This window comes from Lagenorhynchus albirostris, chromosome 18, assembly GCF_949774975.1.
Source record: "Lagenorhynchus albirostris chromosome 18, mLagAlb1.1, whole genome shotgun sequence".
NCBI classification, from domain to species: Eukaryota; Metazoa; Chordata; class Mammalia; order Artiodactyla; family Delphinidae; genus Lagenorhynchus; species Lagenorhynchus albirostris.
Genome location: NC_083112.1, coordinates 51,164,374 through 51,176,829, shown reverse-complemented (window position 1 = coordinate 51,176,829; position 12,456 = coordinate 51,164,374). Strand labels below are relative to the sequence as shown.

Below are 12,456 nucleotides of genomic sequence, written 5' to 3'. Positions count from 1 at the left end.
GGGCAATTTATATTCAAATGAAGACACAACCCTGGTCTCAAAGAAAATGCTCAATGATGTCTATTACTTGAAGATGCTGATTGTTCCAGAGAAATGAAGTCTAAACAAAAAGAAAATGCTTTATTAGGGAGTTACTTGAAACTTCTAAAATACGTGACACACATTATTCCAATTAAACATTTATGCTATATAATGAATAAACTTTAAGTTAAAACTGTAATTAGGGGCTTCCCTGGTGGCGCAGTGGTTGGGGGTCCGCCTGCCGATGCAGGGGGCGCGGGTTCATGCCCCGGTCCGGGGGGATCCTGCGTGCCGTGGGGCGGCTGGGCCTGTGGGCCGTGGCCGCTGGGCCTGCACGTCCGGAGCTTGTGCTCCGCGGCAGGAGAGGCCACGGCAGTGGGAGGCCCGCGTACCGCAAAAAAAACCAAAAGAAACTGTAATTAACTGATACCAGTTAATTAGTTGTCACTGACGAAGAATCCCTTAACTGGAATCCAGTAAGAATTCTTTGCTATAGAGGACTAACTATGATTTCTTCTCTCATTTCTACAAAACCACACTAGAATGACAGCTAACTCAGGTCTTCTAAACCTACATGGAATATCAAACAGGAGAGGAGATACTATCAGACTAAGAAGAGTCATTTTATTTAGAAATGAAAAAACAGATAAACATTAGATGATGGACCCAGCTGGGTTTTGATATTCTCTGCTCTGAGGGTCCACAGTGGGAATAGGTGAACAAAGACCTGGAAAAGCTCTGAAACTGATGGTACAGGCACCACAGAGGGTAGGGAGTTCTATGGTGAAACGAACACAAGATGACTGCTGCAAAGTCTATGGGAAGAGTACCAAAACCCTTGGGCTCCCTCCCCAGCCCAAGCAGCTGCTCCTCTCGTGCTTTACCAAAGACAGATTTCATCACTTAAACTGAAGCAGAAAGCTGCTAGATTTAAGATATCTCACACATACAAGGGTATCTTACAAAAAACAGAAGGATTAAGTGAAAGTTTGCAAACTACATGGTAAACTCAATGAGGGCAGGGACTGTTTTGGTTACTGCTGGATCCCCGTTACCTACCATGGTTCCTGACACATAGCAGGTACTTAATAAATATGCAGCAAGAGTTTAGCAGACGAGTTTTTTAATCTCCAAGAAAGCAGAATGTTCAAAAAAAAATCAAGAATAAACAAAAGAAGAGAAAAATATAAAATGTGAACATCAATCCAGGAAATTCAGCATCTGACTAAAAGGAGTACCTAGAAAGAAAGAATAGAGAGAACTGGAGGGGAGGGGTGGTTACAAAGAAATAATGCATGAAATTTTGCAGAGCTAAAGTTTCCAGGCTGGAAGTACCCACTGTCTAACACACACACACACACACAAATGCAATTTCAAAATACCAGGAAGAAAAGATTCTAAAATATCCAGTGTATTTTACGCAGAAAGATCAAAAATGAGAATGGTACAGGATTTCAACAGCAATCCTCAAGCTAAAATATAATGCAACACTGCCTTCTAAACTCTGCTGGAAATGGTTTCTAAACTAGAATTCTACATGTAGCCCGAAGAACAATCAAGTGTAAGAGCAAAGGTACGATAAAGACATTTTCAGACATATGACGTTCTCACCACTGACCTCCCACATATCCTCTTTCCACTTCTACTCCCCACAAAAAGCAACAGGAGAACGTATTCTGCTAAACTAGGGAATAAGGAAAAGGAAGTCTCTGCATTTAGGACACGAGCGATACAATGCAGAAGACAGGATGCGGAATTCCTAGGATGAGAGCAAAAAGGAAGTCCCACCATGACAGTTGCGCACAGGCCTACAGAGAACAAGGTACGACTGCAGTAAGAATAGAAGGCACTACCAGGAGGAATGGTTAAACTAAATAAATAAAAACCCTTGGTGGGTGTCTATGTCTAACCATACTGAGGATGTTTCATTTGGAGAGTCTAAGGGTAAATTAATGACAAGGATCAAGAAAAATGTCTTTTTACAATTAACTCAAGGAAAAGCATAGTTAAATGAAAAAAGAAACATAATGATAAAATACTGCATGGCTTCGATGTGAGTCTTGCTATCATAATCCATACTGATGTATCCTAAAATTGGTAAAAAGCTACATGACGGAATATGCGGAGAAAAAGTATAGTGGGGGGAGGAAGTTAAAAATGAAACCTTCACCACCCAAAGTAGAAAGCCAACCGGTAATGATTAAAATTGATAACTCAGGCAATAGCCATACAAGCCTGGAATTTATAAAGGGAGGGTAGACAAACAAAACAAGAACAAATAGTTTTTGTTAAGTAACTGCATCTGGGTAATAAAATGGGCATGAGAGAATGGGGTAGGAATTTGCCCTTTTCCTTATAATGTCTGTAAGACTAATGCTTGCTAAACTATAGATGTACTGCTTTATAAAACATGTTAAGTTTCAAAAAAATTTTTTTCACCCATTGAACAACCTATTCTAATCCATTACTTCTTATCTCATAATGGGATTATGGATTATGGATCTTTGGAACAAAAGCATTTAGCCTCACAGCAAAAGAGGATTTAGATTTACATACAAATTTAGTAGAAGACTAATTTTGAATTTGAAAAGCTAGTTCTCTGCTCAAACTCTTTTATATTAAATTTAAATAAATTACACTATGAATAAAACTGCAATTCATGTCCTCATGACCTCACAATTTTGCTTTAGCCCCTTGCCAATGAAAGGAAAATTAGGCACTTAGTCTAGAATCTCAAAAGCAACCACCAACTATGATTATTTTTAAATTACATTTATGTTACATTGCGTTAAATTAACATAGCCTCTCCTCTATTTTTTAAACCAACCTTGTATGTAGATCTACCTTGTGTGCAAATGAACTATAAAGCAGGGGTCAGCAAACCTATGACCTGAGTGGCCCAAATCCAACCTGCCCCTGTTTTTATAATACCCACCAACTATGAATATTTTAACCATTTTCAAAAAAAGGTAAAAACCAAAATTAAAAATAGGAATATATTTCTTGACACATGAAAAAAAAAGTCACATGAAATTCAAACCTCTGTCCACAGATAAAGATTTACTGGCACACGGCCTTGTTCATTGATGTGTGCATCTATGGCTGCTTTCTAGTGATGGCAGAGACTGGATGGCCCACAAAGCCTAAAATATTTACTATCTGATCCCTTTCATATTGTTGACCCTTGAACTAAAGGACTCTAATTCCATTTGAATTTTATTTTTATTTTATTTCAAATGAAATTGAGCAAAATTCATATATAAAAATATACATATAAAAAGTCCTTGAATCAGAGGTATTTGAATAAGAAAACTTAGGGATGGCCTACACAACCTTTGAAAGAGAAAATAACGGTCTGCTTAGGGCCACTCAGGGAAATGGGCCCAGAAACAGGACCAGGGTCTTGGCTCTGAGATGGCTGTCCTCTTAGACATGCATCTGTCACCGAAGTTTTAACCCTAGTATGCCTCTGTTCCTACTCCACTCTTCAACTTGCTATTACTACATCACTTATTTCATTTTAGTTAAAATGCTAATAAAACACGCTAATTTTTAGTTTGGCCTTCCCCACATATTTAAAACAGATTTCTGTTCATATTTACTGTTGACTGTGTCAATAAAGCAGGATGGAATACTGGTTAAGGACAGTCTCTGGTGTCAGGGAGACCCAGGCCCTGGCTCTGCTCCCAAGGACCACTCTGCCCTCATAATCCTCTCAACTTCTCTAAACTCCACTTGTCTCACCTCTAAAAGTGAGTGTAGTACCTACCTCAGATGAGCAGTTAGAACACAATGAAAAATGTCAAGAACTTAATGTTCTGACTGTCAGAATTAAGAGCTCGAGAAACGGTTCCTATTACACTTTGTCTTATCATGTCCAAGTATTTGATAAGCATTCACTATCCTTGAAGAGTTTCATAGGCAGTGTTCTCAAACCTCAGTGTGCATAAGAATCACACTGGTGACCTTGCCAATGCAGATTCCCTTAGCCCTACTCTCAGCTACCCTGATTCTTTCATCTGGAGGGTTAAGGTTAACCCTTAACCCCATTTTCGAGCTCAAGTGTGATTTGGATGCGAGTGATCCATGGAGTAAAGTGTACCTAGATAATGAAACCGATACCAAGAGGTTAAGAGACAAGCAAAAGCCTAAATAATTACAGCCTTAAGTACTAGTCTACTTTATCAAAATAGCAAGGAGCTGAGTACTACTCATTCCTTTTGCTTTTTTTTTCCCCTGCTACAACTATCCTAATTATTATTATTTTTTTTTACTTAAACTTATGTTGGGCTCCATAATTAAATGTTACATACAATATGAAGATTATCTCCTAGTTTGTAAAGGTTAGGACTTCCAGTTATACATCCAAATAAACAGTTAGGGAAGGCAAAAGGTCAGTGCCCAGGTCCCAGTGGAATCCCAGTTCACTATCTTGGAATTCAGCGACACAACCTTGTAACCATCCCCAGAGAATGTAAGACTGGCCCATTTTATGTATTGGTACATTCATAAACAGAAAGAAAAAATAGAAAAATAATATGTATTCCTACAACACTAAAAGAAGCTGAAAATCTGGCTAAAAACAAGCACAAATCTAAATATATTCTATACCGAGAAACCCTGATGTGTAAACATATGAAGTGAATCACATGCAACAGCTGCACCTTAGGGTAAAGTTTTTCAATTAAGTGTCTATTCCAAAACCAGCAACAAAACAGTGGACAGTGGCAGGAGTTTGAGGATGCAGGTGTACGGGTTCGCGGTTACCTTGCTCCAGTCTAAAGCACAGGGAACGCCTTGCTGCTTCCATCTCCGGAGTCGGATTATCTAGGACATGTCTACACCACTGCAAAGGGCTCAGGGATTTCTCTGATGACGGGAATGTCTTTGAAGAGCCAACGTATAACCTTAAAAAAAGAAATCTACATTATAGGGATTATATAGCTACATAGAGATTACCTCGCTTGTACTTGAGAAAACAACATGTATTTAACAGTTTCTATCAAAACAGAACTCACATTTGATTACTTCAAACACCAAAATCATTTTTAACAGATAAATACCCCCTGGTAGAATATGACACATTCTGTAGCTTGGTGGCAAGGAGGACTTCAAAAAACTATGGAACAATGTCTCAGAGAGTCAAAGATCTGGGGCTTTGGCTACTGAACTGACCTGGGGCACCGTGATGATCTGATCAGCTCACTTATATTTCTAGAAGTGAACATTTTCATCTCTCTTTGACAACAGAATCTTATGTGAACTTGGGCTAATATACATAAACATGATGTGGCAAACAAGGCAAGTCTTATTTGCATTTAACAAAAGTAAGTCTAAAAACAAGTCAGCTGTTTGATTCTCTCAACCCTTAAATAATCAGATATTTCCTGTCTTAAATCTATACCAAATTTGATATGTGCTTCTTTCTCATTAAAGCCAAACAGCTTTCAAAGATATGTTTTAGGAAGAGTTCACTTTCAGCATCTTCACCATTGCACAATAGTTGGCAGGATTCAAAATAACCACCCTGGGGCACTACAAGTCATAACAAAGGTTTTCTCTCATTGATGTACTGTTTTAAGGTAGGTTTTAGAATATTTTCAGTGATAGGGTTATACAAAAAGGTTTACCTTGAGAATTAACCAACAGTTGACAGAAAAAAGAAAGAAAATTATAATCACAGGCTCTAGTAACTGACCTTGCTATATAAAGCTTTATTCTAATTACAAATCTCATTAAAGTAATACTACTTCAAGCAAAGTTACCATAATTCTAAGGGGCAGGTATTCTTGAACTAACATACTTCATTATTCACTTTTACTGTTATCGTCCAGCCCACCACCTATTCGAGTAATCTATCCCAGAGGGCTGGGGAATGTAGTATTTAGCAAATTATTCTTATAGTTCGGGGTTGGCAAGCTTTTTCTATAAGGGCCAGCTAGTAAACATACAGGCTCTGTGGCCACATAGTCTCTGTCATAACTACTCAACTCTGCCTCTGCAGCCCCAAAGTTATCACCGACGATAAATAATAAGTACGGCTGTGTTCCTATAAACTTTATTTATAGATACTGAAAGTCGAATTTCCCATAATTTTCACGTGTCAAAATAGCATTCTTTTGATTTTTTCAATCATTTAAAAATGTAAAAATCTAAGCTGATCAGCTACATAAACCAGGCAGTGGGCCCAATATGCCCACAAGACACAGTTTGCTGACTCCTGTCAGGAGATGAAGATTCTAAAATCTCTCTCCTAATCAACTTGACAGTAATCCTAATATGTCATTCTTCCCTTAGAGTGTGGACAACACTCTAAGAGAGTATGTTGGTTAGTTAAAAATTCTTATTCCTAGGTCCCACCCTGGCCTACTGTGTCAAGATTATCACCAATCTATGTAGATCCTTCCCTTTTGCCCTTCCTTGCTGTCAGACCTCTGCACTGTTACTGTGTAGCTCTCTCTAGACCCCTGTCCAGGACTGGGTAGCTCACTCTAGACCCCCAACTAAAGGTTAGTCTAAGCCAGTTGTTCTCAATCTTTGACGTATTAAAATCTCTCAGAGGATTTGTTAAAACACAAATTGCTAACACCTGATTGCAGGCAGCTCTAACCTACCTGATTCAGTAGGTTTCGGGTAAGACCAAACAATGTGAATGTCTAACAAGTTCCCAGGTGATGCTGATACTGCTACGTGGAGACCACGCCTTGAGAGGCATGCACTGTGCTGAGCCAACGGTGCCAGTTCCATTAATCCCATTTGCCCAATGACTGGTTTAGGCACAAGCCTTGGACACAGTCCTAGACAATAAAAACTGAGGGGAAATATTCTGATGGGCATGTGAGCAAGTTTCTCCTCATGTTTAAAGGGGTCACGAAAGACCCAATTATATGTTGCCTACAACATGGGTACTTTAAATATAAACACACGGGTTAAAAGTAAAAGGACAGACCATTGCAAAGACAAATGAGCAAAACCTACCCACAAAGAAAACCCCAGGCCTAGAAGGTTTCACTACCAAATTCTACCAGATATTTAAAGAAGAATACCAATCTTCACGAATTCTTCCAAAAAAATAGAAGAGGAGGGAGCACATCGCAACATGGTCTATGAGACCAATATAGCTATGAAACCTGATACCCAAACCAGACACAGACATTACAAGGTAAGAAACTAAATACCAACACCCCTCATGAACACAGAAGCAAAAGGTCTAAATGTTTTAGCAAATTTGGTGCGACCATATATAAAAGGGATACTTCGTCATTACCAAGTGAGGTTTATCCCAGGAATGAGAGGTTGCCTTAACATTCAAATACCAGTGTAACTTATCACATATACTAAAATAGAAACACCATATGATAATCTCAATATACAAAGAAAAAAAACATATGACATCCATTCCTGATAAAAACTCTCAGCAAATTAAAAAAGGGAGGAAACATCCTCAATCTTATTAAAGGCATCTACAAAAAAGGATCCTTAACAGTGAAAGACTGAACACTTTTCCCCTACTGTCAAGAGCAATACAAGGCCTGCAGGTTTTAGCTAGCACAATCAGGCAATAAAAACATTTGGATTGGAAAGAAACAACTCTGTCTTTATTCACAGACGACATGATCGTCTATGTAAAAAAATCGTCTATGTATAAAGGAATATACAAAAAAAGATACTAGAATGAGTTTAGCAGGAAGACTGTAGGATACCAAATCAAAGTACAAAAGTATTTCTATATTAGCAACAACCAGTATTTTTGAAATTTCACTTCCCATTTACAACAGTATAAGAAAAACCATAAGATGCCTAAGGATAAATCTGACAAAAGATGTCAAAAACCTGTACACTGAAAACTACAAAACATTCTGAGAGAAATTTAAAAAGAAACAGAGAAACGGACCATGTACATGGGTCAGAAAACTAAATATTGTTAAGATGTCAATTTCCCTAAATTGATCTATTTAACAAAATTCCAACCAAAATCTCAGCATGCTTTTTGTAGAACGTAAAAGCTAAAATTCATATGGAAATGCAAAGATCCTAGAATAGCCAAAACAATGAAGTTGGAGAGCTACCGCTAACTGATTAAGACTTATTCCAAAGCTACAATAATAAAGACAATTTAGGATGGCATGAAAATAAATAGATCAATGAAAAACAATAGATGGTCCAGATACAGAAATACTAACATGTGGAATACTGATTTTTTTGACAAAGTACAGAGACAATTCAATGAAGAAAAGATAGTCTTTTGAACAAACGGTGCTGGAACAAATGGATACACATATACAAAAAGTGAACCTTGATCCATACTTTACACACTATCCAAAGTGAACTCAAAACAGATCACAAAAATATGAAACCTAAACTGTAAAACTTTTAGAAGAAACTACAGATGAAAAACTTTGTGTCCTTGGGTTGGCAGTATTTCTTAGATACATATTTTTAGACTCAAAGCATGATCCATAAAAGAAAAAAAATGTACCAACTGGACTTCATCGAAACTAAAAGCCTTGCTCTTTGAAAGACTGTTAAGAGAATAAATGACAAACCATGGATTGGGAGAAAATATTTGCAAATCATTTATCTGATAAAGAAACTTATAAGTGGAATATATAAGAAATTCTGCAAACTTAATAAGCAACCCAGTTTTAAAAAACTGGTAAAAGATTTAAACAGATAGTTCACCAAAGATGAACTATGGATGGTAAACAGGTGTATGAAAAGAGGCTAATCATTAGCCATTCGGGAAATGCAAACTAGAACGCCAGCGAGATACTATCACACAGCTGTTAGAATGCCTGGATTAGCCATAGCAAGCCTTCCGGACGACATCGTGCAACTGAAACTCCTAAACTGCCAGCAGAAACGTAAAATGCACAACCACTTTGGAAACGATTTTGGCAGCTTCTTTAAAAATTAACGTACACCTACTTTCTGTTACAGCCACTCAAAAGTCATGACGTATTTACCTGAAAGACACAAATGCCATGTGTCTATGCAAAGACTTATCTGTAATAGTCCGAAACTGAAAACAACTGAAATGTTCATGAAAAGATGAATGGATAAAACAAACGATCGTTGTGTCCTTACAATCTGAAACCTTCACGATAAAAAGAAATGAACTACTGATTCATGTAACAACAGAGGTGGATTTCAAAATAATTATCTTGATTGAAAGAAGCCAGACCAAACCAAACCAATGAAAAAGAGTACCTACTATATGATTTCACTGATACAAAAGTATAGAAAACACAAACTAATCTAGATTGACAGAAAACAGATCAGTGGGTGCCTGAGCTGGACGTAGGCAGGATCAGGACAGGAGGAGATACAAGGGGCCACAAGGAAGCTTAAAGCATTGGGCCATCTCCACTATCTTGACTGTGATGATGGTTTTATGGGTTATACATGGGCCCAAATCTATCAAACAGTACATTTTAAATATTTGCAATTTATATTGCACTTATACCGTAATGAAGCTTTACGAAAAACTCACAAGACAGTAAGCAACTGACTTCCCGCCCTTCAGTGAGCCTGGAGCTGCCATCCACCAGGCAGCTGAATCACAGAAGCAGGTGCCACAGCCCTGACAGAAAGGAGCCACAACACTAGGCAACTGCGCAACCTCCTTATCTTCCAGCTTCTTTTAAATTAATACATTTTCCTCACTGTTTAATACACACACAGGTTCATGCACTCTCTGAGCATCTGCTTGTTTGCAAACCTCTCTCAGCTGCCATGTGAAGCACTGCTCTGCCCATCACCTCCAGCATCCCATGGGATGACCGCTGCTTTCTCCTGCCGCTAGGAACCTCCACCAAGCAGCTTGCCTGGGGACTTCACACACTCCCACCAGTTTGGGGGTTTTTCTGGTAGAGCGTTTTGCTTTCTGCTTGCGGGGAACCCCTCAGGAAGATGTCCTTAATCTATTAGGGCCTAAGTAATATGGTTCTCTCGTTTGACCACGCAGCCTCACAGCACATTCAAAAGCAGCTTCCCAGAGGAACATGTAATGGCTCTGGGACCCACTCTGCCATATTCACGTACAGGGACTTCTCTCTTTTCTCCTCCGCTGTCCACGTGCTATCTGCTACTGTGGCTCACCCCGACCCTGCAGTTCACAGAATATGGGGGTGATCATGCGACTGAAAGCAGGGAATTCGGCTGAAAGCCTGCGTGAGGAATAGGTGGGACCCCAGATCGCCTCCTCTACTCCACACCGCCCATCCCACCACCCCTCCTCTGCCACAATCTAGGACCAGAGGCTTACTACTGACACGTGCATAAGGCTGACCCAGAGAAGCTCTGACTTCAGGCACACAGAACTCAGCTGAAAGACAGATGAAGTACCCACACTGAACCAGAGAGGCCGACCAAAAGTCTACTTGCTGAATGGTTAGCACCCTAGCCCCATTTTCCCCTTTACATTCCGAGAATCGACTGCCTTAACTCCTATCTCCCAGAAGGTTTATGTCTGGAGACACAGATGAACCCAAGAGAAGACCTAAAGATACTGAAACCTGAGCTGGCCACCCACCCAATCTCTGGTAAAGTCTACCAGCCAGAGTTCCACCCATGCAGAGGCCTTAGATCAACTTCGATATCGCCTTTGGGTATGAACAGACAACCCACGACACCAGATATCTGGAATAATCCTTTTAAATAAAACCCTGAGACTAAAAGTATTGATAGAAGGGAAAAAAGAACTGAGGAGGAAAAACAATGCAGGGAACAGATGAAAAATCCAAGACAATTATAACTGATACCATCTGAGAGAAAATGTTGTATTCACAAGACAAAAACAGGATATTTAAATGGGACAGCTTCTTCTTTCTTGGCAAGTGAAACAATTAAACTGTTATAGAAGAAACAAAAAATTCAATAAGTGAGTTTGGAAGATCAAGCTGAAGAAGTCTCCCAGGAAGGAGCAAAACACAGACAAAGATTAACAACCAGAAGAGAGGGATAAGAAAATTAAATGACTGTACCAGCAGGCCTCCATCTCATTATCATAAGTTCTAAAACACACATGAAAGTGAAGAGAAAGTTATTTGTTTTAAAGGCAAAATATTTTCCAAAGTTGAAGGCAGGCCACCAGGTTCTAGAGTGAGGCACCCACAAATGCTCAGTGCAACAAACAGACAGGTCCATACAAGGTACAACATGACATTTAAGAACCCTAGGGATAAAGAAAGAAACCTAAAGAAAAAGTCACAAATGCCCTCTAACAGGAGGAAAAATAACTTAGACTTTTATACCCAGACCAACCATGAATCTTGTATGAGGATAGAATAAGGACATTTTCAAATACACAGGATTTCAAAGTGTACTTCTCATGCATGTCCCCTTTCTCAGAAAGCTAACTGAGGCTGCATCCCACCCACAAGAATAAATGAAATTCCAAGACAAAGGATTTATGAAATAGGAGATCCAATATTGGCAAGAAACCCGAAGGAATTCCCATGGTAACAGCATTGTGCATCCAGCCTAAGGAGCGACAGTAAAGACTGGAGCAATGGGATTAAGCATTCTAGAACGGATGGCAGGACAAAACAAATTTTTAAAAACAGATTTAAGAGATTATCAAATACGTTTGACCTTCTTGAGAGATGTTATGGCTCCAGTATTTACAGAGATAATTAGTAATAAGGGATTAAAGAAAGTGAAGGGGGAAGAGAGAGGCCATTATTGACTCTTGGAGGAACAAGGAGATTAGAGAAAACAAATGTAACATACAATTAACAGGACTCAGCTAATAACAGTGATAACCATGACACAGGTCATTACGATGATTTAAGAGAAAAGTTAGAAAAACCATTACGAGAAGGGAAAGAAGATATGGTAGCTGGAGGATGAAGGGAAGAGGCCTTAGTCCTCATTTTCCAAAACAAGTCTATATCTGTTTAAGATCATGTAGTATAAAGACTGTTTAGAAATAAAGAACAAAAGAAACTGCCAAAGGAGTATAAAGTAATATCTATGTGGAGGACTCAGAGGCAGGAAAGAGTTGGGAGAACTCCTGCTTTCTGTAGTAAGCCTTGGTATAGAAGAGTTTTTGAACCATTTACATCCTACTTATTGTATTACCTTGATAGAACTTTGGAAGTACTAAGCAAATATGTGGAATTAAGATAGAAGGGATCATTTTTAAAGTCAGTCTCCAAACAATGTTCCCAGGATAGTTTTGAGCCTACTACTTCTCTGGGTAGGCCTAGAACTGGATTTAAAGAGAGAAAAAGGGCAGTGAGTTATGAAGATCACGTAGCTACAAACTCCCTGAGTATAACATGTCTCCAAAATTAGATTAGCAAGGTAAAACCTGTATTTCTCCTAAATGGCTCTTATCTTCTAAAAAGTCATAAAAATCACCTCTTTCATTGTCATTACAATGCCAGCAACATTTACAATATCCTAGTTTGCCATTGTTAATACACATAC

General features: G+C 38.8%; 1 protein-coding gene across 2 annotated transcripts in view; it reads right to left on the bottom strand.

The window, feature by feature from the left end:
• The window catches only part of SLAIN1 (SLAIN motif family member 1), a 60,291-nt gene that overhangs the window by 40,829 nt on the left and 7,006 nt on the right, over window positions 1-12,456 (bottom strand). For both annotated transcript variants that reach the window (XM_060129043.1, XM_060129044.1), the window contains exon 2: window positions 4,789-4,928. In XM_060129043.1, coding sequence (XP_059985026.1) covers window positions 4,789-4,928 — 140 coding nt within the window. The remainder of the gene's footprint in view (window positions 1-4,788; window positions 4,929-12,456) is intronic.